This window comes from Hemiscyllium ocellatum, chromosome 21, assembly GCF_020745735.1.
Source record: "Hemiscyllium ocellatum isolate sHemOce1 chromosome 21, sHemOce1.pat.X.cur, whole genome shotgun sequence".
NCBI lineage: Eukaryota > Metazoa > Chordata > Chondrichthyes > Orectolobiformes > Hemiscylliidae > Hemiscyllium > Hemiscyllium ocellatum.
The window spans coordinates 52,751,208-52,771,354 of NC_083421.1; the positions used below are offsets into that span (position 1 = coordinate 52,751,208).

Consider the following 20,147-nt stretch of genomic DNA (forward strand, 5'->3'; position numbering starts at 1 on the left):
CGAAGTTCGTCTGTGCTGCAGTGTGTGGTGGATCATTGGAATAGCTTTGTTGGTGTGTGTTGGGGTGGTTGCTGGTATAGTTAAGTATTTGGTCAGTGTTTGTCGGTTTTCTGTATACGCAGGTTTGTAGTTCTGTGTTGTCCTTTCTTTCGACTGTGACATCCAGGAATGCGAGCTTGTTGTCAGTTTATTCCTCCTGGGGGAACCTTATGCCTGTGAGGGTGTTGTTGATATTAAATGTCTCTTCTATCTTGTTTCATTTTGTGATGACAAAGGTGTCATCTACGTAGCGGACCCAGATTTTTGGTTTGATGGTTAGTAGGGCTGTTTGTTCTAGTCTTTGCATTACCGCTTCTGCTATGAATCCTGATAGCGAAGATCCCATGGGTGTGCCGTTGGTTTGTTTGTAGACTGTGTTGTTGAAAGTGAAGTGGGTGGTGAGACACAAGTCCACTAGCTTCATGATATTTTCGTTGGTAATGTGATTGATGGTGGTTGGTGTGTGTGTGTGATGGTCTCTTCTAAAAGTGTGGTAAGTGTTTCCTTTGCCAGGTCGATGTTGATGGAGGTGAATAGTGCTGTTACGTCGAATGAGGTCATTGTTTCGTCTTCCTCTATTTTGGTGTTTTTGATTTTTAGGAATACCTGGGTGGAGTGGATGGAGTGCTGTGACTCTTCTCAATATTTCAGTCTTGCGTGTAGTTAGGGTGTTTCAAGCCAGAAGTTTAACAGAACAAAACGGGCGCAGAATGCTCCAAGAACTAATCAATGACGCCCACCACAGACTCTGAAAATACAACTGGAAATTGCGCGCCAAAAACTGTTATTCAAATAAGCAACAAATCAAGAATGGACAGACACGGTAGAACGAGCCATAAACACCAAACAACGACAAACAGATAAAGAAAAATCGGGACCTGAAGAAAAAACTTGACAAACTCACAAAAAAAGACAAAACCGATAACACAGAGGCATGGATAAAGAACGTATCAGACCAGACCCTATCCAACACAGAAAATGCAGTACTAGTAAAAGGATTAAATTTCAATTACTGAGACGCTGACGAGAAGGATTTCTGAGGGGCATTAGAAACCACATTGAAGGACAACAATCTCACGGAAGAAACACAACAAACTATCAGTCAGACAGTTGCACCACTGTGAGCCAAAAGAGGGAAGGAAACAAACTGAACACATAAAAAAAGTAAGTCCTAGAAAACCTCAAAAAAGACAAAAACATCGTTATATTACCTGCAGACAGAGGTCAGTTCACAGTCATCCTGAACAGAAGGGACTACATAGAGAAAGCCAATGCACTACTCGCAGACACCAACACCTGCCAACAGGTGGCGCTAGACCTGACCCCACAACTAGGAAACAAAATTACATATCTCCTAAGAAAATTACACAATTCCGGACAATTAAACAAGATGGAATTCCAGAAAATGAAACCCAACAGGACCAACACCCCACGATTCTACGGCCTACCAAAATCCATAAACCAGGAGCCCCCCCTCAGACACACAGTCTCACTACCCGGAACACCAACTTACAGACTGGCCAAAGAACTACACGCGAGACTGAAATACTGAATAGAAGAGTCACAGTACTCCATCCACTCCACCCAGGAATTCCTAAAAGTCATCAAAAACATCAAAATAGAGGAAGACGAAACAATGATCTCATTCGACGTAACAGCACTATTCACCTCCATCAACATCGACCTGACAAAGGAAACACTTACCACACTTTGAGGAGACCATCTCTCTCTCTCACACACACACACACACACACACACACACACACACACACACACACCAACCACCATCAATCACATTACCAACAAAAACATCATGAAGCTAGTGGACCTGTGCCTCACCACCCACTTCACTTTCAACAACATAGTCTACAAACAAACCAACGGCACACCCATGGGATCTCCGCTATCAGGATTCATAGCAGAAGCGGTAATGCAAAATTCCTAGAGGCCTGGCACTCCAACCACAATGCCATTTAAAAAAAAATGCATAGGTCTAAATGCCAATTATCAACCCCTCAGAAAACGAACAGGAAATGACATCACCACAAACCCCAGGAACCCCATCCAGGAGAAAGATATAAATAGACAGCAGGAGAAACAGCTTCGCTTCACTTGGAGGTCGCCAATGATGATGTTACCTAGTCAGGTAATGAAACATCTGGATATCAAACCTACAGCTCAGCGAGCAAACCTACATCCTAAACCTTGCATGTACAGGACTATCTAGCCTTTATGGCTGAAAGCTTCTACACAGCAACATCCTGGTAAACCTCTTCTGAACCCTCTCCAGCTTAATATCTTGCTTATAACAGGGTGACCAGAACTGAACACAGTACTCCAGAAGATGCCTCACCAATGTCCTCTGCAGCCCCAACATTACCTCCCAACTGCTACTCTCTCAAAAGACTGAGCAAAGAGGACAAGCATGCTAAATACCTGTCGTTGTGAAGATTGTGTTAGAGTGCAATTCTGCTGTTGATGTTCTATAGCGTCTTGTAGTTGCCCAAACTTGAGTTGGTAGATCTGTTCAAAGTCTATACCACTTAGCCTGGTGTTAGTGCCACACAACACAATGGTGGGTATTCTCCGTGTGAAGGAAGGATTTCAACTTTGCACGAATGTGCGCTGGTCAATCTTACCGATAGTGTCACGGGCAGATGCATCTGCAGGAGGCAGTTTGAAGATGTCATGTATGGTTTTCCTATTTGATGCTTCCTTTACAGCCTGCTGCAGACCCAGTCTAGCAGCTGTATATTTTGTGCTCTTGCCACCCTCAGTGCTGCTTCCAAATCTTGCTCAACATCGAGAAGAACTGATTGACCTGTCTGTGAGACTGTTCTCCCAATTTTGGCACATGTCCCCAGTAAGATTTTCAGGGTTGTCAGGACTGTTTTTACTGTTGTTGTTTCCAGTTCTTACGTCAATGTCACGTGGTCCTTCTGGTTTCATTTCTTTATTGAGACTTTGTAGCGGATGATACAACTGACATTTCAGAGGGCGAGTGGGAGTCAGCCACATTATTGTGGCTCTGGCAACAGCATCTAAGCTAGACCAAAAGATGGCAGATTTCCTTCCCTGAAGGACAGCAGTGAACCAGATCTTTTCCCCAACAATCAGCAATGGTTTCATGATCATCAATAGACTGTTAATTCCCGATTTTATTTTTATTTTATGGCATTCAAATGCCACTATCTGCCAGGGCGGGATTTGGACCTGGACCCCAGGACATTAGAGCTTCTGAATGAATAGCCTAGCGATAATACCATTGAGTCGTCATAAATGAGAATTATTAGAATATCAAAGAAGCATTCAAGAAGTGACATTATTAACTAGGAAGTCCTGTTTACTATCTGGTAATTATTTTGATTTAATATAAAGAAGGAATCTTGTTTCTTTGTCTATCAGTTGACATACTCGCTTCAAAGTTGAAGCTGAAGTTGGGCAAGAGGAGGCTGGTGTGATATTTACATTCTGGTTCAGACTTGTTGGGCCAAATGGTCCATTTCTGTGCAAAGATCAGTATAATTCTTTTGAAAGATGCAAGCATTCTAGGGATGATGGATCTGCAATAATTTTATTGATGAGTAAAATACAATCATATTAGATAACGTAGAGGTGAATATGAAAAACAGACAATTCCTGCCTTGATCATTCTTCGACTCTACATGAATCATAACTTTCTCCCAGTTAGCCTCCTGCTTCCTTTCCTGTTGTCATTTTGTCACCATACATTCTGGCCCAAGTTTAGTGATATGAATGCAAACCTGTTTGATCTAAAAATTTGCTTTTAGATTCTGTCTGTATCCATTCTTGCCTTGACCTAAGTGCTACGAATAAATAGTCCGTCCCAACCAATATGATAAAATGATTCTCTTCCAAAATACCTTGCACAAAAAGATTAAATGTACTGTTGCATCATTTGCATCTTAAATTCTCCAACTAAAATATGTTTTATCATCTGAAATATATTTAATTCTATGTTTAAATTGCTATCCTTGTTTTAATTATTTTTATTGAAAGCTTTTGTCGCTGTGGATATAGTGGCATTATTGTTGGAGACTTGATCTTAGAACAGTAGAGTTTGACCTCAATCTAAACATGAATCTATCTAATAGAGTTCATGTACAGGAAGAGAAATCACAGTAGGGTCTGTTAGGAATGCCGGTAAGAGCAGAAGTAGTAAATTTAATAATGGATATTTAATAATTTGTATTGTAATTCCAGAATATTGAAGTTGCTGTACTCATGCTTTAAAAGACGGATACATCTTATTCACAAATGAGTTATTTGATTACTGTGAGGATATTAGCATTAGAGTGGCAGTTTCAGAGATCATTTGGAAACCAAAGATTTTCTATCTTGCCATCTATTCTCCAGATTGAAATGGCAACACGAGAAAAGAGACAATTGGAGAAAGAGAGAGAGGAACTTGGACGCAAACTGAAGGAGGTAAGAACTGAAAAATTTTGCTGTTTTTCAAACACCTATTACGTCTATAACCTGTCAATTTGCAGAAATTTACAGTTGCAGCTGCCTGGCAGTTTACTGAACATTTTAAATGCACTGAATAGTCATCTTTTAGTGATTTAAATAAATATTTATTATTATCCAGATTTTTCATCATAACTTTCTTTTGATATTCTGGGAATTACAGGATGTTTCTGGGACTGGAGGGTTTGAGTTGTAAGGATAGGCTGGGACTTTTCTTCACTGAGCATGGGCGGTTGAGGGGTGACCTTGTAGAGATTTATAAAATCATGGGGGGCTTCAATAAAATGAACAGCAAATGTCTTTTCCTGAGGGTGGGTGAGTTCAAAACTAGGGGAGGTATTTTTAAGGTGAGAGGAAAATGATTTAAAAGGAAACTGAGGAGCTTTTTATTAACGCACACACAGTGGTTCGTGTATGAAATGGACTGCTGGAGGAGGTGGTAGATGCAGGTACAGTTTCAACATTTAAAAAGCATTTGGATAGACACATGAATAGGAAAGGTTATTGGGGTATGGGCCAAGTTTAATTTTGTTTGGGAAACTTGGTAGGCATGGATAAGTTAGACTGAAGGGTCTGTTTCTGTGCTGAATTAATCTAACTCTGTAAAAGTCACTGCATCCTAAAACTGAATCATGTCATGAAGTACTTAACTCCTCCTCAAATGTTTTGGCATCGATTGCTTTCTGTGGTAGCGAATTCCACAGGCTCACCACTCTGGATGAAGAAACTTTTAAAAGAATTTGGTGTAATAAGCCATTTTTAAATGTATGGATCATTTTATTAAATGTTAATACATGCTAGAGACTAAGTTGCTCAGGCAAGAATAAGAACTTGGACGCAACACAAGTGATAATATTTTTTCAGGTTGCTGAAGCATTGACAATTGGCTCACAACATTAAGGGGCTGATCAACAATGTGGTCAATAAGTATTTCATTTGTTAAATGTTAATCTGATCTTGAACTTAAACATTGACAAACAAAGTAACCAGAATATGCTTGGATACAAATTTTAGTCTTTTGACTTCTGGTTTTATGTTTGGTGTTTTGTAACTTTTTGATAAACTGTTAATTATTGTGCCATTAGTGAAACTTTTCTTTCTCAATTTCCTCCATCTAAGTTTGAATTCTTTATGCAGTAGTTGAGACCAGACCTCCGTAGTAGAGGTGGCATGTTATAGCAGCCTCTGGGTTTCAATGTAGTAACATCTATCCACCACAAAATCATTATCCTCTTCTTTCGTAACTACTTCTGTAGCCTAATGTTTTACTTTCTATCAGAAAATTTAGCCCAATTGATCAGAAATGTGTTGCTGGAAAAGCACAGCAGGTCAGGCAGCATCCAAGGAGCAGGAGAATCGACGTTTCGGGCATAAGCCCTTCTTCAGGAATGAGGAGGGTGTGCCAAGCAGGCTAAGATAAAAGGTGGGGAGGAGGGACTTGGGGGAGGGGTGTTGGGAATGCGATAGGTGGAAGGAGGTTAAGGTGAGTGTGATAGGCCAGAGAAGGGGTGGGGGCGGAGAGGTCGGGAAGAAGATTGCAGGTCAAGAAGGCGGTGCTGAGTCTGAGGGTTGGAACTGAGATAAGATTGGGGGGAGGGGAAATGAGAAAGCTGGAGAAATCTGCATTCATCCCTTGTGGTTGGAGGGTTCCTAGGCGGAAGATGAGGCGCTCTTCCTCCAGGCGTCATTTTGCCATGGTCTGGGGATGGAAGAGGCCAAGGGACCTGCATGTCCTCGGTGGAGTGGGAGGAGGAGTCAAAGTGTTGAGCCACGGGGTGGTTGGGTTGGTTGGTCCGGGTGTCCCAGAGGTGTTCTCTGAAACATTCCGCAAGTAGGTGGCTTGTCTCCCCAATGTAGAGGAGGCCACATCAGGTGCAGCGGATGCAGTAAATGATGTGTCTGGAGGTGCAGGTGAATTTGTGATGGATATGGAAGGATCCCTTGGGGCCTTGGAGGGAAGTGTGGGCGCAAGTTTTGCATTTCTTGCGGTTGCAGGAGAAGGTGCTGGGGATGGAGGTTGGGTTGGTGGAGGGTGTGGACCTGACGAGGGAGTCGCGGAGTGGGATGCTGATAAGGGAGGGGAGGGAAATATATCCTTGGTGGTGGGGTCTGTTTGGAGGTGGCCGAAATAAAATTATCTCCGTCCCAACCCTCGGACTCAGCACCGCCTTCTTGACCTGCAATCTTCTTCCCGACCTCTCCGCCCTCACCCCCACTCCGGCCTATCACACTCACCTTAACCTCCTTCCACCCATTGCATTCCCAATGCCCCTCCCCCAAGCCCCTCCTCCTTACCTTTTATCTTAGCCTGCTTGGCATACCCTCCTCATTCCTGAAGAAGGGCTTATGCCCGAAACGTCGATCCTCCTGCTCCTTGGTTGCTGCTTGACCTGCTGCGCTTTTCCAGCAACACCTTTTTCAGCTCTGATCTCCAGTATCTGCAGTCCTTCCTTTCTCCCAGTTGAGCAGAGACCACAAATGAGGATCATAGTGAAATTGACAAACTGTTCATTATAAGTGATATGGCTAGAAGAGAAATTGCTTAGGCTGACACAAAACTGATAATCTATACAGGTAGATCAAGGGTTCTCTTCCCAGAGCAGTGGGCACAGGCAGTTTTATTGGGGGACAGTAATGTGGTGTGAATTACAGTACAATCAAGAGTAAAAGACAATCAATGGGAGGACAATCAGCCGTCCGGTAGCAGCAATCAGTCTGTGATTGAATCAGGAGATTCCAATCTTCTGTGAGAGGTAGATGCTAATGTTTCACATCCTAGCATCAATGGGTTTCCATTGTGGTTAGTCCACAAGTGAGGTACTTTGCTGCCTTTCAGTCTGAGCATCCTTTGTGGAGTTCCAGCATGTGTGAGCAGCAAGGCTGTCCTTAGGGCTTCGGGAACAGTTGTGCTTACTGAGGGCAAGGAAATCTATTGTCAGGCTGTCTTGGGAAGTGTATTCCCTAGTTTGGAAGTGGCTTGAGTCATCTCCTGTTTGCTGCCTTGTGTCTTACTTAGCCTGTTTGGTCAAGGCAGAGGCATTCTGGGTAGTTTGTGTTGTGGTTTAAAAAATGAGGTCTGCAGATGCTGGAGATCACAGCTGCAAATGTGTTGCTGGTCAAAGCACAGCAGGCCAGGCAGCATCTCAGGAATAGAGAATTCGACGTTTCGAGCATAAGCCCTTCATCAGGAATAAGAGAGAGAGAGAGCCAAGCAGGCTAAGATAAAGGGTAGGGAGGAGGGACTAGGGGGAGGGGCGATGGAGGTGGGATAGGTGGAAGGAGGTCAAGGTGAGGGTGATAGGCCGGAGTGGGGTGGGGGCGGAGAGGTCAGGAAGAGGATTGCAGGTTAGGAGGGCGGTGCTGAGTTGAGGGAACCGACTGAGACAAGGTGGGGGGAGGGGAAATGAGGAAACTGGAGAAATCTGAATTCATACCTTGTGGTTGGAGGGTTCCCAGGCGGAAGATGAGACGCTCCTCCTCCAGCCGTCGTGTTGTGGTTTAGGCAGACATGGTTCCTTGTGCTCTTTGTGGCCATGCTGTGGGTGGGCAGGGAAGCAGACGTTCTCCCACATTTTCATACCCATTATTTTACCCAGGCAATTTTGGAATGAATTCCTCACTTTTTTTCCAGCTTCGAGGACAAACCCAGGACATGCAACTAAACATTATTCTGGAAGCACACATCATCTGCTGCACTTTGAGTACCTGTGGGATTATGCTTTTGGAGATGTCATTCCGAAAACTGGGACATGAACCATTTAGTTGTATTGTTGTGGATGAGGTGAGTGGAAATAAATTTCACAGTGATAGCCAATGAGTTAAGCACCAAAGATAAAGAGAAAGGTCAGCAGTCTGCAATAAAATTGGATGGAGTATGTAATTCAACATTTGAAAGGGCAAGAAAGGTTAGTATTTTGGAAGTGATTCTCACATCAGATCTGAAAACAAGAAATGCTGCAGATCACAGCGGGTTGGACAGCATGCATGGAGAGAGAGAGCAAGCTAACATTTCCAGTCTCATTGAATCTTCATTAAAGTTCACATCCGATCTAATGACTTTACAATTGAATAGTGTGAGAATATTTTGAGGGAAAGTAATAGAAATTGAATATTCAGTGTAAGGAACTCCTTTAACCAGTCAGTACCTAGGCTTCCTGCTGTAAGACCTAATCTTCCAAGTGATTTCTGAAAAGCAATTGGCTTAAGGCATTGCTGCTTTTAGTTATCAAAGGTGACTCAGATTGTTTTACAAAAGAACTGCAAAATGCTTAATAGTGTCGGCTTTTTTGAAAACGACTATTAAGCAGTGAAGTGCAACGTCCATATTTGTGCTTCTATTAAGATCAGCAAATGACCCTCAAGCAAATTATTGCTTTTGGTTTTGGTCTTAGCAACCACCAATTAATGAGCTATTTCTCTGATAATTTGGTTTGGTAGCGACCTGATAATGAAGGTGTTAATGGAAGATAATCTCCCACTGTGACAACATTCCCACTGTGGCAACTGTTGTTTCAGAACAGAAAAAACAGCACGTAATGTTCCTGTTTGTTGATCGTTCTCAAGAGATTGAGCAGGAAGGTAATCATATATTTAGCTATCACTGCACAGTTGGGGGCCTGAATTATTTCACCTGTTCTTTTCAGGCTGGGCAGGCATGCGAAACAGAAATACTGATTCCTTTGATATATCGCTGTCCTAAACTTGTTCTTGTTGGAGACCATGAACAGTTGCCACCAACCATAATCTCCATGGTAAGAATGCCTTGAGAAATATTAAGTTCCTCGTGTATGTAAGAGATCTTAACCAGTTTATTGCTATGGTTTGCTGCACTCCAGTAACTGGATTTAAAAATATTAAATTCCAATGTTTGCTCCGTATCTACCTATCCCTTATTCTTCCTCCCACCACCATACACACCAGGTTACTGTTGCTCCCTTTCCTGTAAAACTTTTATAATCTATTTTCATCCCTGCAAGCAACTTGCTAGTTGAGTCAGTTGACCTTCTCTAACCTGGTGCAAATGGTCAAAGTCATTTTCCTCTTTGATGTCCACCAACCTGCAGAACAATATACATGGTTCCTGTTTGACACATAACCAATATTGCTTCTCTGAGCTTGATTGGAAGATTAACCACAATTCCCTAAACCATCATTATTAGAAAGTGCAACAATGATAGATTTGGGGCGTTTGTGATCACAGTTACCCAGTTAGGCCAGCCAGCCATTCATAAGGAATTTTTAAGTACTTTAATAAGCAGTAGTTTACATATGATGCGTTAGTAAATTAAACAAGAGTATACAGCCTGCAATAATTGAGGCTTGTTCACTGAGACCAGAGGACCAACAGGCTATTGGCACCTAATCACAATCTCATTATAGTTGTGAAGGCAGCATCCTGCTTTCTAGTCAGAGTGTTAGGGAACTGTTCCCTGTGCCTTTCACAGTCTGTTCTGGTCCATCTTTTGCTTGAGCTGAGATCAAAGATTTTGTTTTGACTCTTGGAACTAGAGAGAGGCAGCAATTTATCAAGATTGAGGGTTATCCATGGTCTTGCTAATTTGCAGATAGATTTGAGGGACTGGATGACTTACAGCTGGTCCTATTTGCCCTGGTCTTCTGTTCTCCTAATAAATGCCAGGATCACATTCATGAAGCGTTTGACCTACTTGCTTTGCGTTGTGTTCATTTAAATCCCAACCGTATAATGTCATTACAACAAGGTTGTTCTGCTGAAATAAAACCATTGTTAAATATTTTATCCTGTATAAAATAATATTCAAATGTATAATTTATGTTATTAACATGTTAAAGTGTATCTCTCTCAAACTGAATGAATGTAATTGGAAAACGATTAACACATTTCTCATCTTATAGAAAGCAAAGGAGTTGCGCTATGGCCGATCAATGATGTGTCGGTTGCAAATGTCCCTGCAGAATGAAGTGAAGCAGAATAATTCTGGACAGAGCCCAGTAATCATGCTATTAACTCAGTACAGGATGCATCCTGACATCTGCCATTTTCCCTCCAAGTACATCTATAGAAGTTTGTTGAAGACAGATGAGTAAGAAGACAAAGATTATTAAACTTGTGCATTGTTGCTTTCACAAGAATTAACTTCTATCCATCTCTAGTGATCCTCCTCCACCCTACATTCCCAATCAATTTACTTGCGTATACAGCCTGGTCCACATTTGATAAATTTGGCAATTATTTGTTCGATTGTGAAACAATGATTCCCTGTTGCTAAAATAAATAAGAAAAAACTGCAGGTGCTGGAGTCAAGAAATACACTGAAAACACTGGAGAAACTCCATAGATCTAACAGCATGTGTAGAAACAGAGTTAATGTTTCAAGTCGAATCAGAGTCCTATTGCAACTGATAAATTAACTCTTTATCCACACATGCTGCCAGACCTGCTGGGTTTCTCTCGCACTTTCATTTTTTATTCCCTGTTGCTCTTGTAAATGGGTATGCAGTGTTGTTACACCAGTGTCCCATGTAGATATGGCATGTTTAGTAGGTTGTTTCTCATTTTAACCTTTTATTATTATTTCGCTGATGTTACTGGAAGGATGTAAACTATTATATAACCTCTCCGTTTAAAATATATCTTATTTCACTTTTAAAATTGTATAACTTTACATAAACAACATATAGGAAATAACTTGAATGAGATATCATGTGGTAAGATTACTTCTATATTTTGCTATTTCTGTATAGAAATCTCTTGTGGGCTATTCGCTTTCCTTTAAGTGACCAAGTTATAGTCTTACATTATGGGAGTAACCTTTGGCCTCCGATTCAAATTGATTCAGACTATTAACCTGTTGAGATATAGTAGATATCCAATGAAATATTTTTGTGACTTTGCAATGCTATATTATTTTAAAATATAATCATCAAAATCTTTCCTGTTTTTATTTAGCATTTTTCAAATAATATCAAATTTCACCTAATGGCTTTAGTCAACATGATATTATTTCCAATTTCTTTCCTCCTCTACTCCCACCAACCCCTTGTGTTTTTCCAGGAAGACAGAGATGCAACGTTGTTCTCTGACCTGGCCTTTCCAGTCATACATGTTGTTTGATGTGACGGATGGATATGAATGCCGGGAGAATGAGTATGTTTTAAACCTGATCATCTCTTTTCAAAGTAATTTCTATCTTGCATTTGTTATACACAAGACAGGAGATTTGATGCTTGTGTGAAGCAGATGTGGACCAGCACAGTTCTCACCAGAGCAGTCTTCATTATCAGGATAAAAGCAAATTACTGCAGATGCTGGAATCTGAAACCAAAAGAGAAAATGCTGGAAAATCTCAGCAGGTCTGGCAGCATCTGTAAGGAGAGAAAAGAGCTGACGTTTCGAGTCTAACTGACTCTTTGTCAAAGCTTTGACAAAGGATCAGTTAGATTCGAAACATCAGCTCTTTTCTCCCCTTACAGATGCTGCCAGACCCGCTGAGATTTTCCAGCATTTCCTCTATTGGCTTCATTTTCAGGACTGTTTATCATTTACATTTCTTGATTTTCAATAATACTCCCTTGTGTGAAGATTGTACCAAAGTGTCAAATAGATCCAAGATATTCATGCTGTGGGATTAATGTGAGTTGCAGAAGCCAACAGTGATGCTTTCTACTATTCAATCCTAAAACAACGTTTTGGCAAGTGTAGAGAAGACTTCTCAGCTGCCCATCCTGCTCCATCCCAGCCCAGACAAACTGAGGCCAAGTTAGCAGACCTTGAGCCATCTCTACTAATTCAGCATATACTTGGGGCAAAACATGAGAGTTGTGTGGTCTTTGTTAATCCAGATGAAATCAGATGGCATTTTACATTTTAAATATGGTGTTAGTTGTTGAACTGAGGATGGATCGATTGTGTACAATGTGTTAGTTACCATTAACTAGTTCTAATTTTAAAAGTGATCTCTGGACATTTCAAACTGCAGAAAGTAGAATCAATTATTTGGTCATGACTCTACTGCTTATCATTTAAGCTGAAGCATTCTGGTATTATTGGAAACTGCATTGTCAGGCAAGGCACAAAATCCTTTATCCTAGACTTTTCATCTCACCTCCATTGCACCTTTTCTTTACAGTTCTTACACCAACGCACAGGAAGTGAAACTGGTAATAGCTTTGATCAGTATGATTGCAGAGAAACAAAAAGGCATTTGTCGTAATATTGGAGTGATTACCCCCTATAATGCACAGAAACAGAAAATCATGAATCAGATTGATCAAGAGTCGAGAACTGCTGGCCTTGAACAAGGCAGGTATGTGAAACTTGAGTACTGACCTTTAATTACATATTCATGTCGTTTATGTTTTCTGGGGAAAAAAATATATTTGATTACTTATTTTGTGACTTATGATTTCACTTCTGGTATCAGCAACTTGAGATGCACATAAATTAATGGAGTATAGTTTTGGACATTACATGTGGATCATTGAATTTCTACAGTGCAGAAGAGGCCATTTGGCCCATCAAGTTTGCGCTGACTCTCCGAAGAGCATCCCACCCAGACCTACTCCCCACCCTATCCTGTAACTCAGCATTTACCTTGGCTAATCCACATAACTTTCATTTTCCTGACACTACAAGGCAATTTAGCACAGTCAATCCACTTAACCTAAACATGGTTGGACTTTGGGAAGAAACCAGTGCACCTGACAAAGTCCAAATTCAACAGACAATGACCCAAAACTGATCAATCCCAGTCCCTAGCATTGAGCCACAGCAGTGCTAATCACCGAGTCCCTATACTACTGATTTGGCTGCTGGCGTTTTAAGGCAGATATCGTGTAATGTTCTGGGGTATGGATGGGAGTCTCATTCATAATGTTACAGAAAGTAATGTTTATAAATTTGTTGCTCTTGGATTGTCTTGATGTCTTGGCTGACATTTTAGGCTTTTAAGCGTATAATAAAAATAGTAAGACTATGTACACTAATATTTAATAATTCTGTATATGTCCCCATTTTCCCAGTCAGCTTTCTGGTATTTGCATAGATACCTCCCTTTTGTTTTTGCTATGTCCTGGCCATTAGCATTTGTGAAAGTCATGAGATCAGCTACAATGCAACTGGAAACCAGTTTTCTGGAGGAACGATTCATAAAATGTGTTATAGAAGTTTGCTGTAACTTCATCAATCTGGCATTTAAAGTGCTGTGTGACGTTTCTTATAAATGATGAGAAAGCAAGTTGTAGCTCATTTTAACCAGTAGGTGGTACACTTGCATGATGGATTCTGTTTTGCCGGTTTACCCTGTGATGACTGTCAGATGCTGACATTAGATTGAAGTTTCCTCAATGTTAAAAGCTCACTTCAAATGCAAGTTCAAATGAAGCATGAAATGATTGGATGTGGCTCAGAAACAATTTTCATGAATCCCCACTCAGTTGATCAAATGTGCAAGTTAAGATTAGGAATAGCTCATCTGATTAGGAATAGCCTACCTGCTTGCCCTACCATTCACTGAGATCGTGGCTGCTCTGATTGTAATATCAGTGCCACATTTTTGACTCTTGCATCAGTGTCTCGGTTCTCAACCCTTTATCCTTTGAAAGCTGAGAAATAGAGTACAGGTTGTGGGTAATTATAATGATGTTACAATTGATCACAGCATCTCTTGTTAAGTCGAAACAGATGAGGATTTCTGCTTCTGGCCCCTTTCCTGTGGCTCTGCCTGGAGGTTATTTAGTGTTGAATGAGGCCATAATCAGCCCTCTCACCTTCAAACTAGTTTTCCAATGTTAATAGTTGGTGCTTAAGTACAGTGAAGTACTGGAGAGTACCTGCTACCTGTCCAACCTTATACTAGCAAAGGGTCAGTACTTTCATAAGTGAGGGGAATGAGTATAATATAAAGTCAGAGAGGAGCAGAGTTTATTTTCCACAGATCTGCTTTTTTATACTGAAATATGAATCCATTTATAATGTTCCCACCTTCAGAATGCACATTTCTCAATTTTTATGCGTATCTGTGATCAACATTTCAGCTTAGAATTGGGATAAATACGTGTTATTATATTTAATGCTCTGGTTTTCCTCTTTCAGGACAGTGCAGGTGGGCACAGTGGATGGATTTCAAGGCTGCGAGAAGGACTGCATCATTGTTACCTGCGTCAGAGCAAGCAATTTTCAAGGATCTATTGGGTGAAGTGATTTTACCCTGACTTGTTCCCACTTGGCCCCTTTTGGCCCACTGTTGCTTTACTGTTGTTTTTATTTTGGTTTTGTCGTTCCTCTTTTATGGATCCTCCTTTATTTGAGGATGATCAGGATGTTTTGATGAGTCAAAGAGAAACAGGTCTTTGAAATCATCTGAAGTTTGCATCTCACTTTCATAACCTAACCCTCTAGATGGTTACTTTAACTGGCGCAGACCCGTTTGGCTGACCCAATTTTCTCTATGCTGCAGACCTAGAATCGTAGAATCCCTACTGTGTGAAAGCAAGCCATTTGCCCCATCAAGTCCACACTGATCCTCTGAAGATCCCACCCAGATCCATATCCTCTACCCTAGCCCTGTAAGCCTACTTTTCCGATGGTCAGTCTACCTTACCTGCACATCTTTGGGCTTTGGGAGGAAACTGGAACACAAAGGAAACCACGAAGACACAGGGAGAACATGCAAACTCTACAGTCACCCAAGGCTGGAATCGACTGTCTCTTTTTATTTATCAATATTTTTGATTGTAAACTGAAATGGGAAAAAATAACTAAGTATTACTTGAGGATTAGTGCGTTTTTTTGAAAGCAAGTGACTTGACGCTCATTGTGGGTACTGTTTACTTGCTGCTGGTTCATGCAGTAATAAGTGGTTTGCAGACAATCTGGAACCAAGGGCTGTGTACATATGACACTTTAAGCCGTCACAAGGAGCTGATTGATTAGTGGACTAGTGACCAATTATTGATAAACTCCCTCCGCATGTCAACAACTTTGTAATTGGCTCCCAGGTAACTGAACAGGAGCAATCAGATAACTGCAAGCTCAGGAGCTTTCCCATTCTTTGCAGTAAAACAAAATTAAGCCTGAAGAAAACCAGTTTTTTTCCTTCAGTTGCTTTAAGGTGTAACTTAATTAATATGTCAGAGATCTTTTTCGAAGTGTGAGCCAGTCACCCTGTGCCTCCTGCAAGCAAGTAAAAGCATCCAAGGAATAAAGATTAAGAAGCAGTGTACTGATCAGCACAAGATCAGCAAGACATGTGAACAGGAAGCACTGAAATCCCTTCCCAACCTTCTCCTCCATATCAACCACCCTTTACGTCTTGTCTATTTGTGTTTTTTTTTGGGGGGGGGGATAGTGGGGTGGGGAGATGGCTGGGGTTGTAAGAGGGTTTGGGTTTTAACCAGTAGAGTTAAATGCAAGCATATCATAATTTGTCTGTAGTTGGAGTATTTATTTATTTATTATATGTAGTGGTTCATATTAAGTGCAGGAACCTGATCTGTCCTTTCGATCAAACTGGGTCTAACACGGGATTGGGAAAATCTCACATACTTTTAAAACTAACTTTTGTGATGACTCCAGGGACATTGGGGTTTGATTTCCAGCATAACACGCTCACATGTGATATCCAGAAGTAAGGTAGAATAAGAGCTTGCACTAGGCAGTTGATAGGAGACAGTGAGTCTGCAGATGCTGGAGGTCAGAGTTGAGTGTGTTGCTTGAAAAGCACAGCAGGTCAGGCAGCATCCGAGGTGCAGGAAAATCAATGTTTTGGGCCGGAGCCCTTCAACAGGAATGAAGCTGGGAGCCTCTGGAGTGGAGAGATAAAAGGGAGGGGGTGGGCCTGGGGGGGAAGGCAGCTGAGAGTGCAATAGGTGAATGGAGGTGAGAGAAGGATTGGAGAGGAGGGCAGAGCGAATAGGTGGGAAGGAAGATTGACAGGTGGGACAGGTCATGAGGGCGGTGCTGAGCTGCAAGGTTAGAACTGGGGAAAAGTTGGGGGAGGGAAAATGAGGAAACTGGTGAAGTCCGCATTGATGCTCTGGGATTGAAGGGTTCCGAGGCGGAAGATAAGGCGTTCTTCCTCTAGGTGTTGGGTGGTGAAGGAGTGGCCTTGGAGGAGGCCCCGGACCTGCATGTCCAGGTCCTGGGCCGCCTCCTTCCATATCCATCAAAGTTTCACCTGCACTTCCACACACGTCATTTGTAATATCCATTGCTCCCAATGCAGTCTCCTCTACATTGAGGAGATTGGATGCCTTCTCGCAGAGCGCTTTAGGTGACAACTCCGGGACACCCGCACCAACCAATCCCACTGCCCGGTGGGGTGAACATTTCAACTCCCCCTCCCACTCTGCCAAGGTCATGCAGGTCCTGGATCTCCTCCACCGCCACTCCCTCATCACCCGATGCCTGGAGGAAGAACACCTCATCTTCCACCTTGGGACCCTCTAACCACACAGCATCAATGTGGACTTCACCGGTTTCCTCGTTTCCTCTCCCCCCACCTTATGCCAGTTCCAACCCTGCAGCTCAGCATTGTTCTCATGACCTGTCCCACCTGTCAATCTTCCTTCCCACCTATCTGCTCCACCCCCCTTTCCGACCGATCACCTTTACTCCCGTCTCCATCCACCCCTCTTTTATCTTTCCACCCCCGAGGCTCCCAGCCTGATTCCTGATGAAGGGTTCCTGCCCGAAGTGTCGATTTTCCTACTCCTTGGATGCTGCCTGCCCTGCTGTGCTTTTCCAGCAACACTCTGTCAACCCAGACAGTTGATAGTGAGGGGCGTACTAAATGAATTTGAACCGGAAGCGTTATTTAACAATTCCCAGATTCAATCTTGTAAACGTCTTTAGCTTTAGGAGTTGTTTCAGTCTTCTACATTGTAAATTTAAGGGCTGGATATCAGTGGGGAATGGAATGATGCATGGTGCTTTCACAATATGGAAATGCATGTGCATCTTCCAAACATGAGAAAAGTAAATTCAAGTTTATTCAAAGAATCTAATTTTGTTCCCACTTGTAGGGATGATGATAAGAAAAGCTAAGTCACATTGCTTCACTTTTAAATTGGTGCCATAGTTTTCACCCTTTAAGGTCTGTTGCAAATGTGACAGCTCCACTTAGATATCAACAATCACTTTCTTCTCAGGAGCACGTACTAACAACCAGCATCCTTCCGAATGGAGACCCAAGTTGATGGTGTCCTAACAGTGTGGATACAGGCCATTAGGCCTAACAAGTCCACAGCTCGCCAAAAAGTAACCCCCACAGACCCATTACCCTAACCTATTACTCAGCATTTATGCCTGACTAATGCACCTAAACCACACACTCTGAACACTGTGGGCAATTTTGCACAGCCAATTCACCAACCCTGCACATCTTTGGATTGTGGGAGGAAACTGGAGCACCCAGAGGAAACACACGCAGACATGAGGAGAATGTGCAAACTCTACACAGACCGTTGCCCAAGGCTGGAATCGAACCCAGGTCCCTAGTGCTGTGAGGCCTCTGAAGTGGCCTCCTCTGTCTTTGGAAAGTTTACATTATTTCAAAGGAAATCTGTTAATACAGCAAATGTTTTATTGGCATTTGACGTGTTAAATTAACAAATGCAGAAATCTGAAGATTTTATGGACCCACTAGATTGCACTACTAATTAGCTGTGTGGTATGTATTGAGTAAAAAAAGTAATATTATTGATTTTATTTTCAACGTTCTGTTTGATTCTTTTTCAGATTCTTAGCAGACCGGCAGAGACTGAATGTTACAATTACTCGAGCTCGTCTGAGTCTCTTCATTCTGGGAAATCTGAAAACACTCCTGGTTTGTAATAAAATGTTGATCATATGATTTTGTAGGCAAAATGCTGATCAGTTGAGTTGGTAGAGCAATACCAGTAGTTGGAATATTTTTTCTCTGAACTGCTTTGGAATTAATTTTAGCTGTCTTACGATGCTACTCTACACAAATTAATCCAACTCCCTATTTATTAATGAGAATTTTAAAAATTATTTTGTGGAATGTAAGCATTGCAAACTGGCCAACATTTATTGACTGTACATAGTTGCCCTTGAGGTGGTGATGGTTAGCTACCTTTTTGAAACTTTGCAGTCCATGTGCTGTAGATAAACCCACACTGCAGTTAGGGAGAGAATTCCTGGATTTTGACCAACAGTATATCTCCAGTTCAGAACAATGAGTGGCTTGGAGGGGAACTTGCAGTTGCTGATGCTTTTATGTTTCTGTGCCAGTGACCTTCTAATGGAAATAGTTCTGGGATTGTAAGGTGCTGATCTTGGGTGAATTTCTGCAGTGCATCTTGTAGATAATACACATTGCTGCTACTGAATGTTGGTGGAGGGAATGGATGCATGTGGGTGTGGTGGTAATCAAGCGAGCTGCTTTGTCCTGGATGGTCTCAAGCTTCTTGAGTGTTTTTGGAGTTGTACTCATCCAGGAAAGTGGAGTGTATATCACCACATTCCTAACCTGGACAAGCTACAGAGAGTCAGGAAGTATTACATGCTGCAGTATTCTTAGCCTATGACCTGCTGTTGAAGCCACAGTAATTATATGAAGAGTCCAAGTGAGTTTCTAGCTTCACCCCCCCCCCCCCCCAAATAAAACGTTGATAGTGGGGATTTCAATTATTGTGATGCCATTGATTGTTAAATGGTGGTGATTAGATTGTTTCTCATTGGAGATGGTTATTACCTGGCAATTATGAAGTTTGCATGTTATTTGGCACTTGTCAGGCCAAGTCTGGATATTGTCCAGGTTTTGTTGCATTTGAACATGGAGTGCTTCAGTTTCTGAGGAGTTACAACTGGTGCTAAATATTGTGGAGGGAAGTTATCATTGAAGTAGCTGAAGATGGTTGGGCCCAGGACTCTACTTTAAGGAACTCCTGCAGAGATGTCCTGGAGCTGAGATGGGTGACCTTCAACAATGTGAAAGGTATGACTCCAACCAGTGGAACATTTGTCCTGATTCTTATTGATTTCAGTTTTGTTGGAGCTCTTGGAAGCCCCACTCCTCCACATGTGCCCTTGATGCCAAAAGCTGTCACACGTATCTCAGCCCTGAAATTTAACTGTTATGTCCATGTTTGACCTCTGAGGTCAGGAGCTAAGTGGCTCTGGCAGAACCCAGATTGGACATCAGTGAGCAGATTGTTGCTAAGTAGTTTCAGCATAAAAGCACTATGACACCTTCCATCACTTTATTGATGATCGCGATTAGATTGCTGGGACAATAATTGGCTGGGTTGGATTGTCTTGTGTTTTGTATACAGGACGTGCCTGGGCAATTCTCTACATTATCAGGTGATAACTGTACTAGAAGAGCTTGGCTAAGGGAGTGTTAATCTCTGGACAGAAGTCTTCCATACACCTGTTGGAATGTTGTTACAGCCCATAGCCTTTGCAGTATCCAGTGTCTGTGCTGTTTCTTGATTTCATGTGGAATGAATTGTACTAGCTGAAGAAGGACTGGTATCTATATACTGGGGACCAATGGTGGAGGTCAAGATGCATCGTCCAATCCAATCCAATAAAGATTGTTGCGAACCTTTTGCATTAATGTGCTGGGCTGTTCCATCCATGAGGATGGTGACATTTGTGGATCCTCCTTGTG

The 20,147-nt window shown here is 42.0% G+C and overlaps 1 protein-coding gene across 6 annotated transcripts in view; it reads left to right on the top strand.

Moving 5' to 3' along the window:
• setx (senataxin) overlaps window positions 1–20,147 on the top strand; it is a 110,663-nt gene that overhangs the window by 86,915 nt on the left and 3,601 nt on the right. For all 6 annotated transcript variants that reach the window (XM_060841471.1, XM_060841475.1, XM_060841472.1 and 3 more), the window contains 8 exons: window positions 4,417–4,488; window positions 8,162–8,311; window positions 9,174–9,281; window positions 10,405–10,592; window positions 11,564–11,656; window positions 12,639–12,815; window positions 14,603–14,701; window positions 18,248–18,335. In XM_060841471.1, coding sequence (XP_060697454.1) covers window positions 4,417–4,488; window positions 8,162–8,311; window positions 9,174–9,281; window positions 10,405–10,592; window positions 11,564–11,656; window positions 12,639–12,815; window positions 14,603–14,701; window positions 18,248–18,335 — 975 coding nt within the window. The remainder of the gene's footprint in view (window positions 1–4,416; window positions 4,489–8,161; window positions 8,312–9,173; window positions 9,282–10,404; window positions 10,593–11,563; window positions 11,657–12,638; window positions 12,816–14,602; window positions 14,702–18,247; window positions 18,336–20,147) is intronic.